The 25,977-nt window shown below is 40.5% G+C and overlaps 3 protein-coding genes across 4 annotated transcripts in view; 2 read left to right on the top strand and 1 right to left on the bottom strand.

The window, feature by feature from the left end:
* The window catches only part of LOC144689992 (protein sel-1 homolog 1-like), a 55,230-nt gene extending 54,762 nt beyond the window's left edge, over positions 1-468 (top strand). Inside the window, exon 18 of the mRNA XM_078557531.1 lies at positions 298-468. Within this exon, the coding sequence (XP_078413657.1) occupies positions 298-417 (120 nt within the window). The 3' untranslated portion in view covers positions 418-468. The remainder of the gene's footprint in view (positions 1-297) is intronic.
* Positions 44-25,727, bottom strand: ndufaf5 (NADH:ubiquinone oxidoreductase complex assembly factor 5). Of its 2 annotated transcripts, none has more exons than XM_078556473.1 (11): positions 25,607-25,727; positions 18,031-18,097; positions 17,790-17,853; positions 16,504-16,551; positions 14,044-14,147; positions 13,729-13,768; positions 11,700-11,897; positions 10,908-10,968; positions 10,446-10,529; positions 8,707-8,789; positions 44-3,346 (listed from the first exon to the last, which is right to left on the bottom strand). In XM_078556473.1, exons 1-11 carry the CDS (start codon positions 25,710-25,712, stop codon positions 3,254-3,256), a joined length of 948 nt encoding a protein of 315 aa, XP_078412599.1. In that variant the 5' UTR covers positions 25,713-25,727; the 3' UTR covers positions 44-3,253. The 2 variants fall into 2 exon arrangements, with proteins under 2 accessions (XP_078412599.1, XP_078412598.1); XM_078556472.1 differs by lacking the exon at positions 25,607-25,727 and adding an exon at positions 25,265-25,513 and having other exon boundaries at positions 18,031-18,071.
* esf1 (ESF1 nucleolar pre-rRNA processing protein) overlaps positions 25,277-25,977 on the top strand; it is a 66,875-nt gene continuing 66,174 nt past the window's right edge. Inside the window, exon 1 of the mRNA XM_078556461.1 lies at positions 25,277-25,726. The gene's annotated coding sequence lies outside the window, so the exon portion shown is untranslated. The remainder of the gene's footprint in view (positions 25,727-25,977) is intronic.

The following is a 25,977-nucleotide window of genomic DNA, read 5'->3' as shown; positions in this document are numbered from 1 at the left end:
CATGTGACTCTTCTTCAGAGCTAAAGTACTTCTGAGCTATAGTCTGTTGTAATGTAAGAAACACACCTGAGAAGCACTCTATTCATGTCTCATTCTTCATCATGCATAAAGCATTGATTTTGGTGTTCATTGGGGTCAAAAGGTAGATTGTTCATGAAAAATTTAACAAGACTATATTGTTAGCAACCCTTTTAACAACAGTGCTGTACTTTTATGGGCAAGAGTTAAATTGGGGGGAAATTAATTAAGAAGCATCGGCTTAATGCAGATTTGCTAACAATATCTTTATTTTTGCAGCTCAGTGAAGTATGGAAACAACTAAGTCTGGATCGATTGCTGTGGCCTCATTGGGATCTCTTTCTAATAATGATTTTAACTCTGCTCCTGGCTGTTCTGATGGCCTATAGGCATGGCTAGAAAATGTGCTATATGAGTTACACATCCTGCAGGAGTCAAGGTTTCAAAGGAGTAGAGTTGCTTTACAAATTTAATTTTTCTATGAATAACTTACAAAAAGGAGTGATGTAATGATTTAAGATACAAGTTTCAACATACAGCAACATTAAACACAATCAAAATGTCAGTGTATACAGATTGTCATCTTTATCCTCAGTTGCTTTTTCTATAAGTAGTGACAGGCTAATTAAAGAGTGTTAATTTACTAGTTATAAATATGATGCATTAAAATTATTCACAATTATATATAAACAAAAAGTCTTCTTTGCACAATTTAATTGTGTTAATACAGCAACTAATCTAAATGTTTCAGGAGTGCAGATATTAAGGTTAACTTTCCAATAAATTCCCAGTACTAGGCACTGCACTTTAGGAAGGATGTGAATGCATTGGAGAGAGCGCAGAAAAGATTAATCAGAATGGTTCCAGGGATGAGGAACTTCAGTTATGAAGCTAGATTGGAGAAGTTAGGACAGCTTTCCTTGGAGAAAAGAAGGCTGAGAGGAGATTTGAGAGAGGTATTCAAAATCATGAGGGTTTTGGACAGTGTAGATCAGGAGGGACTATTCCAACTCATGAAAAGATTGGGGCAAGAGGGCACATATTTAAAGTAGTTGGCAAAAGAAGCTAGGGCGACATGAGGAAAACGTTCTTCACATAGTAAGTGGTTAAGGTCTGAAATGCACTACCTGAGAGTGTATCGGAGGCAGGTTCAATTGAGGTATTCAAAAGGGAATTAGATTGTAATCTGAAAAGGAAGAATGTGCAGGATGGCCTCCTTCTAAGCTGCAACAAGTCTGTGATAATTACTCTCCAAAACAAGTATTAGTTTAAATTTAACATCCAGGAGAGAGATTTTTCACATGAATGCGCAGAGCTCTCTCCAGTCAGAATAGGGTAGCTCAGATGCAGTACCACGTGGCCACAACCAGTACTACAGATAATTCCATATTTTTTTTTAAATCTTGAAGCATTTCTTTTTACCCCCAACAACAAAGAAATGCCCGAGCTCGTTGCTCATGTTGTTGGAGGTGAGGGTGGAAGGAATGGGGAGAGGAGTTTAAAAAGACCAATGGTAGTGGAGGAAAGAAGCTAAGGCTTATCTTTGCGCCCCAGAAAGATCCTGGAGCATCGAGTGGTTTCAGGGGAGGACAGCAAAACCTGATAAAGCACCATATGGTCCAGCCCTATGTAATGATGGATGGCTGAACTAGATGTTCTGAAAATTATGTCCTTTGGACTTGAGGTTGCAAAGCTGAAATCCATACGAGGGGAATGGCCAGAATGGGAGATTAAAGAGAATGCTTGAGAACAAGGGCATCAGAACTGGAGGATAAGGAGATAGACAGTTACAGAAGTATTGTGAATGGAATGCCAAAGGGTAAACAGTTGAGAATTTGAAAGTAGAGTTGTAAGTGACTTACACAATCCAACAGCAAGAATTCAAATCGTTACAAGGCAACTAAATGCCTCTATTTTTAAATCTAAGTGGCAGTGATGTGAAAACTGGCACTAATCCAGCAAACGTCTGACCTTCATTGCTTTTAATCAACACTTAAACTGTTTCAACAAGGGAAACTGCAGAGTTGAGCACAAGTGTCAGGAAATTATAACACAAGTAATGACTCAAGTCACTTAGGTCATAATTTCTTGGGACATCACAACAAAACCCAAACCTGTGCTCACCCAACATCCAGTTATGTGCAATTCCAGCAAGAGCTGCTGAACAGTGATGAGCTGAGCTGTGACTTTTCCCCTCCCTGGCAAAAAAAAAACACAGGGTGAAGCTACATCTGGGATCATTATCATCGGTCTGGCTTAACTTGACCAATTTAAAGCAGAGATTGGTTTCCTAGTCTGTATGCCTCAGCTACTCACTAATCACTAGAGCTGTCAGGGAAAGCACAAGGGATTTAGCCTGGATAGACAGACAGAAACTGTTCCCATTGCGGAAGAATTGAGAACCAAAGGTTGCGGATTTAAAATGTTTGGTAAAAAAACCAAAGGTGACTTGAAGAAAAACTTAGGATCTGGAATGCAATACCCGAGACTGTGGTGGAGGCAGATTCAATTTGTGGTTTTCAAAAGGGAATTGGATAAGCATCTGAAGGGAAAAAAGTTGCAGGCCTACAGGAAGAGGGCCTTGGGTGGGACTAACTAAATTGTTCCCACAGAGGGCCAGCATGGACTCAACAAGCCAAATAGCCTCCTTCTCCACAGTCACCATTCTATAAGCAACTAAACATGTTTTAAACTTATAATCCATTTTAAAACATTCAATTTCAGGTCAAATAAATGAAGCAACCTCTTAACAGAGATGATCTTGTTGCAGCATAAACTTATCTTCTGTCATTGTAATTACTATATTCCTAAAAACCAGGCATGAGGGAGCAATGTGTTGGTGCTTCAATAGTGCATTCCATGAAAACAGGAGAGTGTAAATTCACATCTCTGATTCTGATGTGTTCTGGGATAGTATGGCATCAATTCCCTCAAACCAGTGCACTTCTGGTCTCAATCGTGTTATCGGGGAAAGTGGTGACTGAAGAAAATAATTAGAGCACAAGTCACACAAGGATGCCCTCTTGTACTTCCCAGCATCCCAAAACATTGGCAAAGGACAGGGAGTAATCATCTGCCCTCCATCTTGGCCAGGAAACAAAGCCTGACCCAGCAAGAAAATAATTAAAGTCTAATTTGAGAATGACCATAATCATTCTTTATTGTTTACATTTATACAAGCCAAGCTTGGCATACTATTGCTATTTAAATATAAAAGATTAATGTTTACAATTGTTTAATACTCTTTATCCTTCTTTGTTATTGGTTCAGACATTTTCCCCAGATCACCAATTGATAATGTCGCAGAGCCTCTCTGTGCTGGCTTAGCCTAAAAGAAAGCACAGATAATGAATGTAATACACAGCAGTACAATAAGTTACTCCTGTGTACATGAACTGACAAGGTTGCACATGCCAGACACTCTAGATACACTGAAATCAACAATAAGCATACACTCCCTCTTCAATCTAACCGAATTTACGAAGAAAAATATTTACTTTTATATCCTAATTAGGAAAATTGACACTATTGTAAAAATTGAAAAACTGATTAAGAGTCCTAAATGCTTCCCTCTAATATTTTATTACCTTTACATATTTTGCACAAATAAAACTTTGAAAATAAATCTTCCCATCTTATCATGCTCTTTGTATAATCCCCATCCAGCACCATTTTCCTCTCTGATGAAACTCCTCACCTTCATTTAGCCAAGATGGCTATATTTATGAATAAAAACATAACTGCTCTGGAAAGAATTGATTTTGTTAGATCAGATACAGCTGAGGCTATCTGGATTCAAGTGGACCAAGTGCCTGCCCATAAAATGATTACTATTTAAAATCATGTGACTAATATTATTGCTCTTATAGAAAGTTATAAATCTATACTAATGTGACATAGCCAATTAATGAATTTTATTTGCCTTTTTAAAAAATTGGCTACTGGTGCAAAAGCTAAAAACCACTGCTCTAGTATAGAATGACAACTGAATCATATTGTATGACGAATAAAGCTAATTAAACTTGCATCTAGCATATTAGAGACACAATGCACCAAGACTGGCTTAAATCAAACTAGACAAGGATTAGATCAATGAACAAGTAGCAAGGAAGCATTTGATAATTGGGCAATTAGCAAATCATTATGTTATTGGACAAAGTCAACATGGATTTATGAAAGGGAAAATTTGTTTCACAAATCTGTTCAGTGTTCTGAGGTTCTGTCCAGTAGGGTAGATGAAGGTAAACCTGTGGATTTTCAAAAAGCACTTACTAAAGTGCCACATGAGAGGTTACTGCATAAAATTAGGGCTCATGGAATTGGGGTAATATATTAGCATGGATTGAGGATTGGTTAAGACAGAAAACAGTATGTAAAAATAGAAATCAGCTCATTTTTGGATTGCCAGGCTGTAACCAGTCAGGTACAGCAAGAATCAGTGCTTGGGCTTCAGCTATTTACAATCTATGTCAGTGACTTAGCTGAGGGTACTAGATGTAATGTATCCAAGTTTACTGATGATACAATGCTAGGTGGCAAGCTAGGAGGATGTAAAGGGATGTATTATTTAAATGGAGAGAAATTTCAGAATGCTTCAGTGCAGAGGGATCTGGGTGTCCTCGTGCATGAATCACTGAAAGCTAGAATGCAGGTAATAAGGAAGGCACATTAAATTTTGGCATTTATTGCTAAAGGAATAGAGTATAAAAATAGAGAAGTGTTGTTGCAATTGTACAAGGCTTTGGTGAGACCGCACCTGGAGTACTGTGCACAGTTTTGGTCCCCTTACTTGAGGAAGGATGTAGTTGCTCCTCAGAGGAGGTTCACTAGATTGATTCCAGAGATGCGGGACTTGTCTTGTGAGGAGAGATTGAGCAGTTAAGGCCTATACTCGCTAGAGTTTAGAAGGATGAGAGGAAATCTAATTCAGGTATATAGGATGCTAAAGGGGATAGACAAAGTAGACATGGAGCGGATGTTTCCCCTTGTGGGGTATTCTAGAACGAGAGGCCATAGTTTTAGGTTAAGGGGTGGTAGATTTAAATCAGAAATGAGGAGGAATTACTTTTCTCAAAGGGTTGTGAATCTGTGGAATTCACTACCTTAGAGTGCAGTGGATGCCGGGATGCTGAATAAATTTAAGGAGGAGATAGACAGATTTTTAATTAGTTATGGGTTGAAAGGTTATGGGGAGAGGGCAGGAAATTGGAGTTGAGACTGAAACGAGATCAGCCATGATCGTAATGAATGGCGGGGCAGGCTCAAGGGGCTGAATTGCCTACTCCTGCTCCTTGTTCTTATGTAAACAGGTTATGTGATGAGCAAGAATGTGGCAGGTATAATGTGGTGAAATTATCCACTTTAGTAGTGAAAATAGGAAAGTAGAATATTTTTTAAATGGTGGGAAACTGGAAAATATTGATGTCAGGCGGAACCTGGGTGTACCTGAACATAGATCTCAATAAATGAACATGTAGAAACAGCAAGCAATTAGGAATGCAGTTAGAATGTTGGCCTTTGTTACAAAATGATTGGAGTATGAGAGTAAAGAAGTCTTACTACAATTATATAGATCTTGGTGAGACCACACCTGCAGTACTGTATACAGTTTTGGTTTCCTCATTTAAGGCTATACTTGCTCATGAGGGAGTGCAACAAAGGTTCATTAGACTAGCTTCTGGGATTAGGGGATTTTCCTAAGAGGAGAGATTGAGTAGACTAGATCTATATTCTCTCAGGTTTAGAAGAATAGAGATAGCCTCATTGGAACATGTAAAATTCTTAAGGAGCTTGACAGAGTAGATGCTGAGAGTGGTTTCACCTGACTAGAGAGTGTAGAATGAGGCGTCATAGTCTCAAGATAAAGGGATGGCCATTTAGGACTGGGTTGAGGAGATATTTCTTCACTCAGAGGGTTGTGAATCTTTGGAATTCTCTATGCCAGAGAGCTGTGGCTGCTCAGTCATTGTGTACATCCAAGACAGATTGATAGATTTTTGTGTACTAAAAGAATCAAAGAATACAGGATAAAGCGAGAAAGCGAAGTTGCGATAAAAGTTCTACCATGATCTTAATGAATGGCAGAGCAGGCTCAAAGGGCTGAAAGGCCTCCTCTATAAAAGAAAAAAGTTTTATGCTTCCTTTTTATGGTAATTGCCAAATACCAATAAAACTAGCAAGAAAGCAGAGATGGAATTGGAAACAACGGGGATGATTTTAATCTCACAACCCCATTGGTAAACTGACAGGATCGGGTGCAGTGTTGGTTTTGCACCCCACCTGTTTTTACTCTTCACTGAAGTCTTTTTCCTGACAGGCAGATTTGGTTAAAATTACTCCCAATGTTTTTGTGAAAACGCTTTTGGCCCGTTTGTTGGTTGCCTATCAATCTGGTCACATGCTTCCATGTACTATTCCCCAGTTTAGAGGACAGGTATGGCAATCTGCACCAAGGCTTCACTAATTAACAAACAAAACCAGCTTTTCACATCATGAAAGAAACTGCAGATGTGAACTTGTTGCCTACCCGCTGCAGTTTTTAGTTACTTTAGCAACAAGTTAATGCCACAATCTCACAGCATTAGAATATGCATCCTTCCCACACCTAGCAGCCTGGGTTACAGTTAAAATAGTGCCACAAATGTGAAGTTTATTTAAATTTTCAGTTGACTATGTCACATTTCATCAATCACAGATTTAATTTTAACACCAGGTTCCTTTGGCTTGGTTCACTAGTAGACTGGTAAAATGGGCAGACACATAGCAGATGAATTGGAATCGAGGGAAACATGCTGGCATGGATTGAGAACTGGTTAACGGACAGAAAACAAAGTAGGAATAAATGGGTAATTTTCAGGTTGGCAGGCTGAGATTAGTGGGGTACCATAAGGATCAGTGCTTGGGCCCCAGTTATTCACAATCTATATCAATGATTTGGTTGTGGGGATTAAAGGTAATATTTCCAAGTTTCCAGATGGCACAAAACTAGGTGGAAGTGTGAGGTATGATGAGGATGCAAAGATGCTTCAAAGGGATTCGGAGAGGCTAAGCGAGTGGGCTAAAATTTGGCAAATGAAATACAATGTAGAAAAATGTGAGGTTATCCACTTTGGTAGGGAGAACAGAAAGGTAGAGTATTTCTTAAATGGAGAGAGGCTGGGAAGTGTTGAACTTCAAAGGGACTTGGGTGTCCTCGTTCACGAGTCACTGACAGCTAAATGCAGATGCAACAAGCAATTAAGAAGGCAAATGGTATGTGGGCCTTTATTGCAAGAGGATTTGAGTATAGGAGTAAAGATTATATAAGAACATAAGAAATAGGAACAGGAGTAGACCATTCGGCCCCTCAAGCCTGCTCATTCATTCAATAAGATCATGGCTGATCTTGTGTTTCGATTTCCACATTCCCATCTAACCCCAATAACCTTTGATTCCCTTGGTGAGACCTCACCTGGAGTATTGTGTGCAGTTTTGGTCTCCTTAACTAAGGAAAGATATACTTGCCATAGAGGGAGTGCAACAAAGGTTCACTAGATTAATTCTTGGAATGGAGGAATTGTCCAATGAGGAATGATTAAATAGATTGGGCCTTTATCTCTGGAGTTTAGAAGAATGGGAGGTGATCTCATTCAAATATACAAAATTCATACAGGGCTTGACAGAGTAGATGCAGGTAGGATGTTTCCCCTGGCTGGGGTGTCTAGAACCAGGGGACATAGTCTCAGAATAAGAGGCAGGTCATTTAGGACTGAGATGAGCAGGCATTTCTTCATTCAGAGGGTGCTGAATCTTTGGAATTCTCTGCCCCAGAGGGCTGTGGAAGATCAGTCATTGAGTGTGTTCAAGACTGAGATTGATAGGTTTCTACATGTTAAAAATATAAAGGGATACAGCGATAGTGCAGGAAAATGGTGTTGAAGTAGAAGATCAGTCACGATCTCATTGAATGGCAGAGCAAGCTTGAAGGGTTGAATGGCCTACTCCTGCTCCTATTGCTTATGATCTTATTAAATTTAACACAGAGAAGTGTGATTTGATGCACTGTGATAAGAGTGAGGAGAGGGAATATAAACCGAATAGGTCAATCTTAAAGGGGGTGCAGGAACAGAGACCTGGGAAAGGGATGGGAGTGTACATGCACAAATCTTTGAAAGTGGCCAAACAAGATGAGAAGACTGACTTAGAAAAAGAATGCAGAATTCTTAACTTTATCAACAGAGACACAGAGTACAAAAGCAAGGTGGTTATGCCAGGGGGAGATGGTGGTGTAATGGTAATGTCGTTAGACTAGTAATCTAGAGGCCCAGGCTAATGCTCTGGTTCAAAGCCCAGTAGGGTGGAATTTTAAAAACTCAATTAATAAACTATCATCTAATGCTCTTTAGGGAAATAAATCTGCCATCCTTACCTAGTCTGGCCTACATGTCAGTCTAGATCTACAGTGATGTGATTGACTCTTAACTGTCTTCTGAAATGACCTAGCAAGCCACTCAGTTCAAAGGCAATCCCATGGATGGGCAACAAATGCCGACCTTGCCCGTGACACCCACATCCCATGAAAGAGTAAATTTAAAAAACAGTTATAAATCACTGGTTAGGCGCAATCTCCGGTGCAGTGTGTCTGATTCTGGGCACCAAACCTTCAGAATGATGGCAAGGCCTTAGAGATATTACTTGTAATCTACATACCTGTGATTCATGGGGTTTCCAGCCAATCATGTACAGAATCTGAAACGTTGCTGGGACAGACCCATCACCATTTCCATACATCTCTTTGGAGAGAGACAATTTAAAGCAGAGTATTTTAATATGATTATTACAAATATTCAAGTGTTATTTTAAATGTAGACAGCAACTAATTGAAACCACTCCTGGAAAGTTCAGGAGGCTAGTTAGTAACCTGCAAAAATAATGGCGACTTCACGACTCATACTGTTATTAATGTACACACGACCAGCAAGTTCAAGCAGAGATAAGATATGTCGTGAGCTGAGAATCTCCCTAATTTGCTGACTGATTTACACTGCTCCATTATTTGCTGTGCAAAAATGGAAGCCTGCTCTCAAACGTCCCATTACTGATTCAATTTTATCAGAAGTGTGAAGGAATACTCTTCACTTGCCTGGATGAGTGCAGCTCCAACAACACTCAAGAAGCTCAACACCAACCAAGACAAAGCAGCCTGTTTATTTGGCATCCCATTAACCACCTTCAACATTCACTCCCTCCACCACTGACGAACAGTGGCAGCAGTGTGTACCATCTACAAGATGCACTGCAGAAACTCACCAAGGTTCCTTCAACAGCACCTTTCAAACCCGCAAGCTCTACCACCTAGAAGGACAAGGGCAGCAGATGCATGGGAACACCACCACCTGGAAGATCCCCTCTAAGCCACACACCATCCTGACTTGGAATTACGTTGGTGTTCCTTCACTGTCATGGGGTCAAAATCACAGAATTGTTACGGTGTAGAAGGAGTCCATTCGGCCCATTGTGTCTGCACCGGCAAAATCCTGGAACACCCTCCCTAACAGGCACTGTGAGTGTACCTACATCACATGGACAGCAGTGGTTCAAGAAGGTGGCTCATCACCACCTAAAGGGTAATTAGGGATGGGCAATAAATGCTGGTCTAGCCAGCGACGTCCACATCCTGTAAAATAATAAAGAAAAGTACCTGTCTTTGCATGAAGGTGTAAGTTGTAGCACATTTCAATGAGAAAAGTCTTAATTTTCATGTATGAATGGAACCTATTATTTTTTTTAAATCTCCAGATAAAATGATTGTACTTAGAAGTATATGGGAGACAATATTTCCAGTAGAAACTACTCCAAATCAACTGAATAAGTTTAAAAAGTAAAAACTTTCTTTGAGAATTAAAGCTTGACGCTACTGTCGTTATCCCATGGAGGCTTCTCACTTTAAGTGTCTCAGCTGAGATCCATTTCTAAACTAGTTAAAAAGCACTTTCATGAAGAGCAGCATAACCTCCCTTACCATGCATATGCATCAGGACGTGGGCAAGACGGCAAACTAGAGTTTCAGCTAAGTCTAGAGTAGTGGACCTCCACAGAGAAATAAACTACAGTGGAATTATTTCATTAATTAAAAAAAAATGTTCAGCTTACTTTGGCTGGAGGAAGAGTTCTTTCAATGTAATCGAACTGCTATCATTGAACTCAAACTTAAACTAAAGCTATTTTCACAACTTGATTTTATTACATTTTTGCTCCTTCGTGCTTGTCGGGTCAGTTAATTTAGCATATTTAAGACGCGGCCCAATTTCTTTATGTTAACAGAAAGTACGAAACATCATTTCTGCAGAAAAGCTGGTGATTTTTGCACCTATTTAAAAAAATTAAATATGCAACCTACCTTTCACTTCACCCCAAATATCAGATTCAATTCTAAACCACTGCCTCACCTTTGTAGATTGCTGCAGCTGCCAGCATTGTGTCCCTGTGCAACAAGGGTTTCCTGGACCAAGCACAATTGCTCTCTCCCATACCTTCAGATTTAGAGAAGTAAATACAGAACTGTCAAGGGATTTTTAAAAAATAATCACATCTGGCATAGGCACAATGGGCCAAATAGCCTCTCTATCCTATATCATTCCATGATCCTATAACGTGAAGGCTGCAGGTGTATTGATACACCACGACTGAAATGTTCATGCTGTTCCACTTCCTTCACACAGTAATAAAGAGAAATCTGTTCCATGGTTTTTATGCAACTTTTGTTGAGATAACTAATATTTGTAATTATATTACTACAGAACATATTGGAAATGAAATTTCAAATGACCAAAGTCCTCAATTACACCAAATTCTGTCATATAATACCTATGTATTTATGTTGTAAAGACAAGACACATATGTCCACTCACCTTGCAAGTCCTCCATTACTTCAAAGATTCCGGGATAGTTCACCATGATTTCATCAATGTCCTGTAGGAAATGAACAATATGTAGCTGGATATAAAACACTTCTCTCTGACACTATTTTTCACATTTAAAGTATTAATTCACTCAAGCCCACATTTCTCCCTTTTCAGTTTCCTACGTTTAAAAGGTAGATCAAAATTTGACTAATAGCTGACTAATCTATAAGGTCAGGACAGAGGTAAGTGTTTATCCTCACAGCTTATGGAGCGAAGCTGAAAACCTACGCCACAATTCCTCTTATAGAGGAACTCAAAGGTTACCTCTTCTGATTTTTTAAATGACTTAATTTAGTTTATTTATGGATACACTGAATTTCATTTATGCAAGAGAGGGATTACTTATTAGTCTAGGCTGACATAGTGTTTTTAGGCATGGTATTAGCCTGATGATTAATAGAGGGTTTCTCATCTCAACAAGTGGAGACCAGCTTCTAGTTCCACTAGGGATGAGAAGGACCAGCCATTCTGCACCTTCCAACTGAAAGCGACATTGCCAGAACCCCAGGCCCTTTCTCCTGTCTGTCCTCTCTGCCAGAGAAGTAAGGTGCCTTAGACAGATTAAGTGAAGGAAATGGGAAGAAAATAATAGCTAACTAGTTCCAGCTGCAACAAGAAGTATTGTATTTAGAATAATACATGATCTCATTTCCCTGGTTTTTTTTGAAACACAAATTTGCTTTATGCAAATTGGGGAGATTAGATTTAATAGTTAATTCATTTTTTAATTTGTCTTACCACAGTTAGCATGTTAAATCCTGCTTGTTCCAAAAGATTTCCCAAGTCTGTAACAGCAGTGAATGGCGATATATGAGGTGCAAACCCTCCTTCCCGCTCCAGTTCTGCCAGCTGTAGAGAACAACGAAGTTCATATAGGGTTTCTCCTCCCATCATGGCACCAATGAACACTCCATCTGGTTTCAAGGAATAATGAATCTGCAGTGAATGGGATAATCATTGTAAGCAGTATAGTCACCACATTCCATAAAGTGCAAGCCAGCAAATATATATGTTGGTGCAGGGTTTAAACCAATATCAGCAGCCAACAATTTTATGATTTTGGGCTGCGAGATGATCAGAAATTAAAACAAATTTGTTCAACATCTTTATTGCTGATTCTTTTCTTGATGTATTCAATCTTCCAAAATGAGATTGAGCGCTATTTCAAAGCTTCCTTGGCCAGCCACCTATCTCACACCCTCCACAATCTTCCTACTCATCCAAAGCTCTGTTCCTCTTATCCATCCTCTACCAAATCCCTCTCAGCCTTTAGCCCTGTGCCCACTGATCTACATGAACTTCCTTTTGCATCTTCCTTTTCCATCCGTGTGTCTCTCTCTCTCTAGCATTTTTTTTTCTCTCTTATTCCTCCCATGGTAGCCATTCTTATGGAACATGTCCATTGTTTTTTCTTTATGAATTCTGGTAAGGGGAATGGGTAGGTGGCATAAGGATTTATAGAAAGGAGACTTCAATTTTAGAGATCTTCAGAAATTTTAAGGAACATTGGTTTGATCTATGTGATTTTTATGGGTTTGTTGCCTCAGTTATGATTTTAAATGCATTAAAATAATTTTGAACATATATTTAATCAGTCAGATTTTAGTGATGTTGTAATTTCTCTTTTTCATTGTCAATTATTCATTTATTGATTTTTAATGAACAAGCAACGAATTTCTGAATGGACAATATGAAGTGGATTGATTGACTTCTAGTCTCCCAACTCTTCCAATTTACAAACCTCATCTTGTTTAAATCTTTTCACATCCTCACTCCTCTCTACCTCTAACCTCCTCCAGTCCTAAACCTACTCCCCTGCAAGTAGTGCATTCCTTATGTTCTGGCCTCTTTTGCAACCCCACTCCCTCCTCCCTGCCTTTGGCACCATAGCTAGCACCATAGCCATCCATTTCCCTCCATACAACTCTCCACAAAATCTAGCTTTTATTCATGTCTCAGAATATTTCCTTCTTTGGCTGGGTGTGAATTTCTGACAGGTTACATTTCTATGAACAACTTGTTAAATGCACTACATAACACAAACTGTTGTTTTAATTATATTTATTATCAATCCCACCCTGCTACATTTGTCACCTCCCCTTCTTTTCATAAATATGAATCCCCATCTTTGAACTTAAACATAAACAAGCTGCACAAGTGACTCTACAGTTCTTTATCGAAACAGCAGAAAGAATCGCAAAGCTACACCATTTCAGGAAGGTAAAATCGGCAAGATCATTTTCACAGATGTAGATCTCCTGCTACCAACCATTAAAAGACATTACTGCGAACTGTGGAGAATCCAGTGGTCATAAGTGAAAGCGGTATACCAGGAAACCAAAGTTAGGCGATGTGGACTGAATGTTCATTCAAAGCAAATAAATTTTATTAGTTATTTTGCTGATGTACACCAACAATAAAACATCTTTCACTGTAAAATCTTTATATGGCTTGTCAGAATAGAAACAAAGCCGAAATATTACCATTGCCATTTTCTATGCCTCATGGTCAAACACAGTAGATGGATCAAATTTGTAAATTGTTATTTTCAAGGTTATAATTAATACAAGTGAGATTATGATAGCTTAAAATATGACTGTATTCTTTCGTAAAGATGGAAATGTGCTTCCAGTTACAAAATTAAGCTATTAAAAGTAACTATTAAACACCAGTTTCAAAACCAATATTAGTTGAGCAATAACAGCATCTATTGTTCAATTTTGTTTTCCGACCTACTTGTTTGGAAAAGTGTTAAAGGCATTTTTACCTGTCTGAATGCACGAGGGAGGTCATTCACCCAATGCAAGCTGAAAATAAGAGAGATTTTTAAAAATTCTTTAAAATTATTTCAATTACAAACAATCTGGGATTAAATTATTCTTGATTGTAGATCAATTTAAATCAAACAATTTTGTACAATTCAAACTCATGTCCTCTGCAAATCACATTTCTGTTTTAGGAGACACTTGATTTACACAACATTGTGTAAACATCCAATATCAAGGATTGAAATATTTCCAATGGGAACTGGTCAACCACTTTTATTCATTTAGAAGAGGTGGTTTAATCACATTTCATGTACCTTAAACTGCTAAGAATGAGGTCAAATGTATTTTCTTTGAAGGGAAGAAACTCTTCATCTGCTAAGATACGATAGGTGGGAATCTCAGTCTCAATTGGGTGTTTCTGTAAAGGAACATTTAAATTTTAAAAAGTTTAGAAAATTATGACTGCCCAACAGGTATAGTTGTTAACAAGTGAAGAGGACACTCAGTAGAGCATAAACACTGTGTTAACTCAACGTTATTACAATTACGCAGCTCTTCCCTGAGGGTTTTCCCTACCTGGTCTATATTCTGTAACCATAAAGCTGAAAAATAAATCTTTTTAAGTGCTTTCTTCTCACTGAGGAGGCGTCAGGCCAATCCACATCCAACAGCCTGCTCTGAAAACTCTGCCCACATCTTGACAGCTGTGACAAATTGTACCAGAATTGCTGAGACAATCAACAATATTCTAAATAAAACAACCCACAACATCCTTTTAAAAAGTCAATTCACCCTATCTCCCAATGTTAACAGATCCTTTTAAAAAAATCTAGGATCTAGATCAGCATCTTCACCAAAAACTAATCAGTTCTTCTTTGGACCATAGCCTGTGTACTAAGTTTTGTTGAAATCTGTGCAATTGGTTTTAAGATATATTGTTTACAGAGTAACAAACTGGTGAAAACATTACCTCTGCCTACCTTCAGTGGCGGAGGTAATTAAACAGCACAACAACCAAAGTATAACTGTTCTGGATTCCATAAATACTCCGCATTTTCTCCTCTTACCACCCCTCCAGCCCCCACTCCACAATAAGTTATTTTCCTTCCCAACCTTCATACTACAGGCTATTCTCAGACACAGCTCCTGGGTTGTGTAAAAGTGGGCAAAATGTTGACTTGCCCTTCAATTTTATTACCATTTGGGGGGGGGGGGGGGGGAATCAACACCACCTCTTAAGTTGGTGACTCCACATGATATAACCAATCTGGGGATGAGGGATAAGGGAAGAAATTAGAGATGAAAATTCCTATCCTACTATTTTGCCACACAAAACATTGGTACATCAACGTACAGCACCACATTTGCAGTTCATCTGTATTTAACTTGTATAGAACAAAATCATTTTGGTATACCAATGTCCTTCTAGGATGCATATCTTCAGGGAGAAAACTGATAACTTCAGTACAAATGATGAAAATAATTCACATCCTCACATCTTAAGAGATCTGTCGGCTTTAAATTATTTGGCAAAGCTTTGATTAACATATACTGTGAAATGAGGTTGTACAATAACTTATTCACCAATTGTTCATTTGAGGTGGGGAAGGCTGGGTGATGAAAAGCAGAAGCATTTGGGAGTTCAGGTTCTCAAGCTCTTAACAGCACATATCAATTGGACAAGGCCACAGAACATAGTTTTGTGGGTGTTCACATGTTGAAATTTCAATATTGAGATTACTAGCTTCCTATCTTTCCATTTCTTCCAACTAACGTGCCTTTTTAAAATGTATTCTTTCATGGGATGTGGGCATCGTTGGCAAGGCTAGCATTTATTGCCCATTCCTAACTGCCCTTGAGAAGACGGTGGTGAGCTGCCTTCTTAAACTGTTGCACTCCATGTGATGTAGGTACACCCGCAGTGCTGTTAGGGAGCGAGTTCCAGGGTTTTGACCCAGTCACAGTGAAGGAACAGCGATATATTTCCAAGTCAGGTGGTGTGTGGCTGAAGGGGAACTTGTAGGTGGCAGTGTTCTCATGCATCAGTTGCCCTTGTCCTAGGTGGTAGTGGTCGTGAGTTTGAAAGGTGCTATCAAAGGAGCTTTGGTGAATTGCTGTCATGCATCTTGTAGGTGGTACACATTGTGTCCCTGTGCATTGATGGTGGAGGGAGTGAATGTTTAAGATAGTGAATGGGGTGCCAATCAAGCGGGCTGCTTGGTCCTGAATGGTGTCGAACCTCTGCGTGTTGTTGTAGCTGCACTCATCCAGGCAAGTGGAGAGTATTCCATCACACTCCTGACTTGTGCCTTGGAGACGGCTTTGGGGAGTCAGGAGGTGAGCTACTGGCCACAGAATTCCCGGCCTCTGACTTGCTTTTATAGCCACAGTATTTATATGGTTAGTCCAGTTCATTTTCTGGTAAACGATAACCCCCAAGATGCTGATAGTGGGAGATTCAGTGATGGTGATGCCATTGAATGTCAAGCAGAGATGATTAGCTTCTCTCTAAGCCTTGGGCTTGGTAGATGCTCGCTCACTGTTTCCAATAGTCCTGTTGGGAGCAGATCCTTGAGTAGAGAACAAAATAGTCTGACTTCCAAATCTAGCATGAGAAACATGAAGATAATGGCCTTGTTCAAGTGTTGAGGGTAAAAAATTCCTTCAATTTAAGTCATATGTTTGCATTGAATGTTAATTGCTGGGCTTAGTCATTACAAATTTCTTTAAACTAAAATAAAGTACATTATAAAGAAATTGATAAGGCTACCTACCAAAACATTCTCTGCTATATCCACTTGAAAGAGTTTTTGAACTATGTCCTGAAATAAAACAAGCACGAAAAAACTCTTCAGACTCGTTCTTCTTTTATACATAACCACTTCAATTCATTCATTTGTTTTGAGTACTGATAGAGGTACAGGAAAACATTTTCAATTAAAATGTTTTCATGTTCTTCAATAAACGACACAAATGATCGTAAATACTAAGTTAAATTCTTCCGTGCCACTCTTGGTGTAATGAGTGCTTCAGTTTTAAAAGAATGCTCAAGTATGCTCCATTTTGGCGTCCCTGTCTTCATGAACATGTAGATAACTGTGTAAAATTCTATCCAACACACTGCATTGACCAGAGTTTCATGGCTGTGTTGCATCTCGGGACAATTGCTACAAAGACTCTCCAGTTCATGATTCGTGAAGCAATACGGCAATCTGATACGACCCAAAATTGTGCAACATGGTTAATGCACAATATGGAAAGATGTAGATTGTCTTGATGGGGTAGTATCACACTGAATTTAAATTTAACTAGGAAACAAGCCCAAACTCAGTGTAATATATATTAGTTGTACCTATGAGAAAGTACGCTATATCGTATGTCATTGTGGAATGCTGCAACAATCTAAACTTTCACATTCTCCTCACTGTCTATAAAGCTATCAATTTTAAATTATGAGTATTTTACGGAAAAGGGGAATTAATTTAAATAGGAGGTCTTGCGGCACAGTGGGTAGCATCCCTGCCTCTGAGCCGGAAGCTCCAGTGTTGAGTCCCACTCCAGAACCTGATGGCCAAGATACGTTCATAGCATGACCAAACAGGTTGAGCATCAATCTGCAAATCCTCCCAACACACGCCAATGGCAAGCAGTAAACGCAGGAGATATTCCTGGTCAGCCAGTGAGATGGAAAAAAAATTAGAGCCTCTACCATCACTATTCATAGCTCCAGATTACAACATGCATGTAAAAGTCTATGTTGCCACAGCAACTCAGACTCCGTCAGGGGCCGGCTGGCTCAGTTGGCTGGATGGTCGGTGTGGATCAGATTTTAGCCAACAGCACGGAGTTTGATCCCCATTCCAGCTGGAGTGGATTCAGGATCTGCCTCCTTGCCCTGTCCATGGTGGAGGTCACAGTGTTGTGGGTTGGACCTGCCTTCAGGCAGGGAACTGAAGAAGGAGTGATAAAATCAGGCCCGAAATGTGAATGAACAGGTATTAACTCTTTCAGACAGCCTTTTTTTTAAAAATGGTTTTGCTACCAGCTGTGCAGATGTTACCTTGTTTAGATTTCCTGCTATATAGCCTTTTCCACATCCAACGTCCAATGCAACAGGAAAGGTTCTAAAGCAAAACAAAGGTGAAATCACATGCAGATAAAATTTCATGCACAGTTTTGCATAATGGTACCATTTTAACAAGAATATAGAAAGAAAGATTATAATGTTGGATACACTGTTGATGCAGGAAATATTGAACTAATGACAATATAAAGGATAGTATAACGGTTTTAAAACTTACCTCACAACATCAAAAACACGATCCACAATTCTGCTTCCAACCTGCATAATTGCAAAATTATTGTGATCTAGAGGATGTAGAAACATAACTCATAACTGCAACTTAGATAGAGAGATACAGTTTGCTTTACAATTGGTCAGCCATGATCTGACTGTATTAGAACAGGGCTTGAGGGGCTAAATGGCCTGCTCCTGTTCTAGAGGTTTAGTCCAGTGAATCCCCAAAGACATTGTAAAGTGGGAAGAAGCAAGCTCTCACCTCCTCCCCCAACCCCCATCCAATATACACTGATGCACTAATCAGAAGCTTTGAGCTATGGATTTTCCATCAGATATTTCATGTCTGTTCCAAGAATGTTGGACAGGCAAGAAAGTGGAGTTAAGATCTGGCAGAGCAGGCTCAAGGGGCCGAATGGCCTACTCCTGCTCCTATTTCTTATGTTCTTTGTGGCTCTAAGTAGCGGTTCCATAGCAGATAGTAACATGGAATGCCTTGACAAAACACTCTGGAAGTCTGGGAAATGGCTCCGTTGAGTACGGTGGCAAAAACGTGATTTTTATTTTTGCGAATCTTGAGAGGACAAACTGAATATACTATATAATTGTTTTTAGATTGCTGTCTCCCTATTAGGTTCATGCAGACCAGTACTGCTCAAGAAACTTGTTCAAACAAGCAGTTTCATTGGCATCTCCCAATAGCATTGCGGATTCAAACAACAACATGGATACTGTTATGACTCCAGCTGAGATTATCCCTGGACAAGCCTGATCCCAGATTGGAACCCAGCCTGGTAGATCCTAACTTTTAGTTGTTTGTTTAGATGCATGGAGAGTAGCTACTGACAGAGTCACAGGAGTCAGCTGATGAACTTCTAACAAAAGAATAAAACATTTACTCAACAAGAAATGATGAACTATATCACAATACTCCTTCACCCACAACTATACTTTTACATATATATACAGATTTGTAAGGATAACACCAGTTACAAAAGCTATTTTATACTTTAATGTTCACAGTAAGTACGCAGTCTATGTACACCTATGGCACCCTGCAGTCAGACACACCACACATTGAAACCAAGTGACAGATGCCACCTCAGCCAGATGCTATGTATCTCTCCTCAACTCCCACCAGACGTTTGTCACACTGTGAGCCAACCAATCTCACTGAACTCAGTCTTTCACATGAGGGTTTCCAATCTCCACTTGAAGACATTGCCTTGGAAATCTTTTCACAAACCGATGCCTTCTCTCAGACGCCTTCCGCAAGGATTCATCTCCAGGGTTTCAAACACTCCTTCCAATGTTCCTCTTCCCTGGGTCACCACATACACTCAAGCTGTCTTCCATGCACTCTCTCTCACTGACTCAGCTGTCAACAGTACACCACTGCTTCACATGCCCATAGGAAAGAGTTACAGACCTTCAGTTGTCTCTTTGAACCTTTTTGCCTCTTGCGAGCTGTTCTCACTTTAAATCTTCTTTCTGCGGCTTTTGTTTCTTTAAATCTGATTCTTGGAGCCTTTCTCTCTGCCCCTCACTCTTAACTTCACTTAACAGGGCCTTTTCCAGGTTCCATTCCTTCCTTTACTAGAAGGTCTTCTTTGGACATTCCCCTCTTCCACTCCTCTGGATTTTGGGGTCTTTCTTTAGTTTGGGACTGGCTATCTGCCCCTCCTAGGCTGCTCCTGCCTGGCAGCTATCTTCAAAACCTGCTGAACTCCAACAGCTTCCAAAACAAAACTACTGTTTTCCACGGCATCTTCCCATGCAACCACAGAAGGTGCAACACCAGTCCCTTTACCTCCCCCCTCCTCACCGTCCAAGGGCCCAAACACTCCTTTCAAGTAAAGCAGCACTTCCCTCAATTTAGTCTACTGCATTCGCTGCTCCCAAAGTGGTCTCCTCTACATTGGAGAGACCAAACACAGACTGGGTGACCGCTTTGCGGAACACCTTCAATCTGTCCGCAAGCATGACCCAGACCTCCCTGTCGCTTGCCATTTCAACACACCACCCTGTTCTCATGCCCATGTCCGTCCTTGGCCTGCTGCAATGTTCCAGTGAAGCTCAACACAAACTGGAGGAATAGCACCTCATCTTCCTATTTGGCACTTTACAGTCTTCCAGACTTAATATTGAGTTCAACAATTTCAGAGCATGAACTCTCTCCTCCATCTCCACCCCCTTTCCGATCCCCCTTTTTCCAATAATTTATAATTTTTTTACAACTATATTTTTTTCTTTTCCATCCTATTTTTAAATTTATTTCGATCTATTGTTTCATCTCCATCTTTTAGCCCATTTCGATCCCTTCCTCCCACCCCACCCCCACTAGGGCCATCTGTCACTAGCTTGCTTCCCTTAATGTCCCCATTAGCACATCTTTTAGATAATATCACCACCGTCAACACCCCTTTGTCCTTTTGTCTGTGATATTTTTGGCAGTCTCTTCCTGGCCTCCACCTATCACTGGCCCCCTACCGAGTTCTCCTGTCCCACCCCCTTCTACCAGCTTATATTTCATCTAATTTCTGTATGTCTTAGTTCTGATGAAGGGTTATACGGACTCGAAATGTCAACTGTATCCCTCTCCGCAGATGCTGTCAGGCCTGCTGAGTTTTTCCAGGTATTTTTGTTTTGTACTGTTTTCTAGCTTTTGTGAGAGTCTGTGGGAGGGACCGGCCCCTCTGGACCCCTGTTGCTAGGCAACAGCACTGTTTTCTACTCATGTTTGCTTAACTTAAGTCGTAAACACTCATTAGAAATGCAAGCACCTTTTAAAAGTGAAACTAAAACTCATTTTGACCTTTCTTAACACATATATAGAAATACAAATCAAACTTAAACATTAAAGCTAAAACTCATTCCTAATGCCCACAAATACCAATATAACTGACTTAAACTACCTTTATTTCATAACAGCACCCACAGTCTGCAATGTTTACTTGTGAAGAAGTGCCTCGTCTTCACCTAATAACTTCCAGGCAAGGTATCTGAACTCAGAAACTCTCACTGAGGAAATTAAGAGTGAATATATGTCTTGCTCCACCTCATATAGGATATTAGAAAACCAACTCTGTACAGAAGGCTTTAAATAAAAGACTGCCATCTTATCACAACAACTCTGATGAAAGAACCAGAAAACCCAGAACTGGCAGTGAACACCGCAATGCCCCTAATCTAGGAAGTTATTTTCAATTATAATCAGTATAGCATCAAAACTACAGTCATATATTTTAAAGAGAATATCCCAAGGATATCCCAAAGCAAAACACCAACTTATATTTATATAGCGCCTTTAGCATAATAAAATATCCCAAGGTGCCTCACAGCAGCATTAAGGCAAAATTTAACACTGAGCCACAAAAGGAGATAGATATTTTAAGACATGACCAAAAATGGTCAAAGAGTTAGGTTTTAGGGAGAGTCTTGAAAGAGGAGAGAGAGGCAGAGAGGTTTAGGAAGAGAATTCCAGAGTTTGGGACCTAGGCAGCTGAAGGCACGGCTGCCAATGGTGAAGTGATTAAAACTGGGGATGCTCAAGAGGCCAGAATTAGAGCAGCGCAGAGATCTCGGAGGGTTGAGGGGCTGGAGGAGATTACAGGGATAGGGAGGGGCAAGGCCATGGAGGAATTTGAAAACAAGGATGAGAGTTTTAAAATTGAGGCATTGCTTAACCAGGAGCCAATGTAGGTCAGTGAGCACAGGGTTGATGGGTGAATAAGAGTTGGTTTAAGAACACAAGCAGAGTTTTGGATGACCTCTAGTTTACGGAGGGTACAATGTGGAAGAATGGCCAGGATTGCACTGGAATAGCTGGAACAAAACAAAATCTGCATTCAGATATTAAACAGAATACATTTTCTGTTCAAAAGAAATCTAAATGTATTCTTTTGATATGCAGTAATGCACAATAAAAACAAGTTTCTATTATTCTGGTTTTCTAAGCCTCAGCACTACCAGGAAGATATAATAATGTTATTGGAATTTATTGTGTTATCTGTGTCTATATATATATAGATATATTTTATATATGTGTGTGTGTGTGTGTGTGTGTGTGTATGTGTGTGTGTGAGTGAGTGAGTGAGTGAGTATTAATTGCATTAAAGGCAGCTGGTCTGAAAGCTTTGATGTAAACATGGAGGAGGTTTAGAATGTAAGGTGTAAAAGGACATTTCCATTTTTAAATAAACCAGGCTAGGTTGTCTTCAAAAGAGGGAGTGAAATGTGTCACCTAGTTAGGTGGAGTTCAGAAACAGCGTGTTTATTTTTCCCAAAGATTACTGGTAAAACTTAGTACAATGAGGGATTTTTGTTATCAGAAAGGTAAAGTCCAAAGGCATAATGAAACAATGGGAATTTGCTTCAAAGGGGAAAATATGTATAAAGGAACAAAAGCTGTGTGTAAAGGTAGGCATTTTAGGATCTAACAAGTGTGAAAAGCCTTCAGCATCTATGCCTCAAGCTGCTGTTTTCAAAGAACTGAAGTTAAGAAAACTCACTTACTGGTTCAGGGTATTGTCTGTCACCTTGCCTGGTCTTTTAAGGTCTATATGTCTTACTGTTGCCTTAACAAAAGCGTAACTGGGAGTTAGATTAATTAGGAGATTTAGAAGTTATTATAGTAGTAATTTGTAGACATATCTATGTGCTTAAAATAATTTCTCTTATTAATAAATGTTTAATCTAGTCTTGCAAAAACTTAAAAGACTAGGTGGTCTTATTACTACTGAATTCAAGGCACGCATTTCGAAATTTATACAAACTGCAAGACAAGTTGTGGCAGTTGCTTCAAGTTTCTCTTTCGGATTCGAACAAATCAGCATTTACCATCGGCTGTGCCATAACAGTACCCACACACAGATTATGTTGTTTTCCTGGTGTCAAAGTAACGGCTTACATTTTATACTGCACTTTTAATGTAGAAAAACTCACCAAAGCACTTAACAGAGGTGTCATTGGGAAAATGGACACTGAGTTAAAGGAAGGAACATTAGGAGGAATAACCAAAAGCTTCTCCAGAGAAGGAGCGCAAAGAGAATAATCTGAATGTGAGCCTCTGTGGCTGAAGGCAGGACTGTCAATGGTGGGCTGAAGAACGAACAACAGCTCAGAGACAGAGAGAGCTTGAGGTAGGGGGCTGTAGCACTGAGGTTAAAGAGATTGGGAGGGGCAGGGTCATGAAATTTAAAATACAGCAAGTCTTCGCTTAAAGCTGTAATTGCGTTCCTGAAAATCATGACTTTTAGTGAAACAACTTGTAAGTGAATCATATTTTCCCATTAAAACCAATGTAAAAGCTGTAGTTAAGTTCTGTAAGACCTTGCCAACATTATACCCTGTAAGTTGAAATGCTTTACATTGCTAAATTCCTATATTGGTAAAGGGCTTTGAAGGTGAGTGAAGAGAGGCAGGAGGAGCAGCTTCGACAGTCATTTTTAAAAAAGGGTCATGAAAAGTTAACTTGAAAAATGGGAGATTGAGTACAGTAACACCCCGTATAACATTGTTTGGCTTTAACGTCAGTCAGTTAATGGTCAGTTCTCGTTTAGCATTGCGAGATTTGTTTTAATGTCGTTTCCCATTTAGGGCCACGTGACCTGATCAGCACCATTTGCGTGGACTCTCCTCTCCCTGGCCCTCCAACATGTGGCCTTTCTGCTCCCTGACCCTCCAACTTGCAGCCTCTCCTTTCCCTGACCCCTCCGACTCGCGGCCTCCCCTTTCCCTGACCCTCCGACTCGTGGCCTCCCCTTTCCCTGACCCTCCGACTCGTGGCCCCTCCTTTCCCCGACCCTACGACTTGCCTTTCCTGCTCCCTGATTCACCCTCTTGCACATCCTTGGTCTCGCCGAATCTTCCACTCCCTGACTCTCCCACTTGCCATTCCTTCTCCTGAACCTGCGTTGCCATTCCAGGTCCAGATCCAATCTGAAGCCAAGACTCAGGGTTGTAAAGTGAGAGTCCAGATGGTGCAGAAGTGCCCAACTCGAGCTCATACAATCAAGGATTTTTTTTTAAAATGACTGTCGAAGCTGCTCCTCCTGCCTCTCTTCACTCACCTCCAAAGCCCTTTACCAATATAGGAATTTAGCAATGTAAAGCATTTCAACTTACAGGGTATAATATTGGCAAGGTCTTACAGAACTTAACTACAGCTTTTACATTGGTTTTAATGGAAAAATATGATTCACTTACAAGTTGTTTCACTAAAAGTCATGACTTTCAGGAACGCAATTACAGCTTTAAGCGAAGACTTGCTGTATTTTAAATTAGATGTTTGTTGTCTAAGTGCCAACATAGGTTAGCAAGGACAGGAGTGATGGGCAAAGAAGGCTTGCTGTAGCATTTTGGAGAAGGTCTAGTTTCCAGAGTGTGAAGCAATTAAAGATTATGGAACCAAGATAGCACAATGACTATGTTACTGGACGAATAATCCAAGAGTCCTGAATTAATTATCTGGAGATAGGAGTCTAAATCCCACCACGACAGCTAGGGAATTTAATTCAATTAAATAGATCCAAAATAAAAAGCCAGTCTCAATAGTGGTGAGCGTGAAACTACCAAATCACTGTAAAAATCCACCAGGTTCACTAATGCCCTTTAGATAAGGAAATCTGCCATCCTTAGCCAATCTGACCGACGTGACTTCGGATCCACGCAGTAATATGGTTGACGCTTAATTGTTCTCTGAAATGGCCGTGCAAGAGGGTGAAGGAGAATTCGGGATAAGCAATAAATACTGACCGTGCCAATAATGCCCACAATCCCACAAATGAAATAAAGCAGTTAAGGCACAAAACAGTCCTGATCCCAGTGAATGTCGGGAATAAGTGAGGGGCTGAATGGCCTCCTCTTTTCCTCTAAGTGAAGACAAATGGATATTTCAATCAGAGTTTTTACTTTGAGCAATAACCAAATACCTTATGTACCTGTATTATCGTTTTAAAGTAAAAGCAAAATACTGCGGGTGCTGGAAATCTGAAACAAAAACAGAAAATGCTGGAAAAACTCAGCAGGACTGACAGCCTCTGTGGAGAGAGAGGGGGGAAAAAACAAAGTTAACGTTTCGAGTCCTTATGACCCAATGATGAAGGGTCACCGAGGCTGTCAGACCTGGTGAGTGTTTTTCCAGCATTTTCTGTTTCTGTATCGGTTTAACGTGTTATTTAATGCCTGCCCCTTATTGAAAAAGTGATGAATTATCAGGTTGTAACCTCTCCACCCACCTCCTCTTTCAGATAATCATATTTCCCACTCCCGGGGATGGAAGATGCCCAGTTTTTCTGCCGCCTTTTCATCTTTCTGTCAAATACGTTCATGGCGCCCCCCGCTCTCGACGACCACGGCCGCCGCCTGGGGTCGGCGACGCTCCCAGAGCTGGGAAGGTGGCCAAGGTTGGCGGTGGGGAGGAGGAGATGAAGCCGTCGCTCACACCGCCCGGCCCAGCAGCGGAGCCGGCAGGGAATCCCGCTCATCCTTCTCGGGTGCGGAACGAAGAGGAAAGGCCCGTGGAGAAGCGCGGCAAGGGGGAGGGAAGGGGGGTGAGAGAGGGAGAAGGAGGACCCTACCCTCGGCCGGGAGCTCTAACCGGATGTGAAGCCCACCGAGGCTCGCAGTCGACTGGAAGCCACTGGACCGCCACAGCGCATGCGTCCTCGGGTCAGACCGAACCATTGCAGCCAAAGGGAGTAAGCTGAATAAGATACGCCCGGAGACGCGGGCCGTCTTGGGGGTAAAACCCCCTCCGTGTAAAATGCGCGCTGGGCTCGACCACGCCCGGCAGGTGAAGGGTCACTCACGTCGGGCTGGAGCCTCCCGGGGGTTGCACGCGGATCTGAAGTGGGTTTCACATGCGCCTCTGTGTCTGTCGCCTGTCGTTCAGTTGCCTGCCTTGTCTGAGTGGTAATGTCGGTGATCTATCCGGGACACGGGTCCTCGG

This window comes from Cetorhinus maximus, chromosome 14, assembly GCF_964194155.1.
Source record: "Cetorhinus maximus chromosome 14, sCetMax3.hap1.1, whole genome shotgun sequence".
NCBI lineage: Eukaryota > Metazoa > Chordata > Chondrichthyes > Lamniformes > Cetorhinidae > Cetorhinus > Cetorhinus maximus.
This window is presented reverse-complemented; position numbering and strand designations above follow the sequence as displayed.

Coding starts and splice junctions, on each gene's coding strand:
- ndufaf5 (XM_078556472.1), bottom strand. CDS start 25,513: ATGAGCGGGATTCCCTGCCGGCTCCGCTGCTGGGCCGGGCGGTGTGAG. Junction 17,854..18,030: donor CGTGTTTTTGATGTTGTGAG/GTAAGTTTTAAA, acceptor GTTTTGCTTTAG/AACCTTTCCTGTTGCATTGG. Junction 11,898..13,728: donor TCCCTCGTGCATTCAGACAG/GTAAAAATGCCT, acceptor CATTCACTGCAG/ATTCATTATTCCTTGAAACC.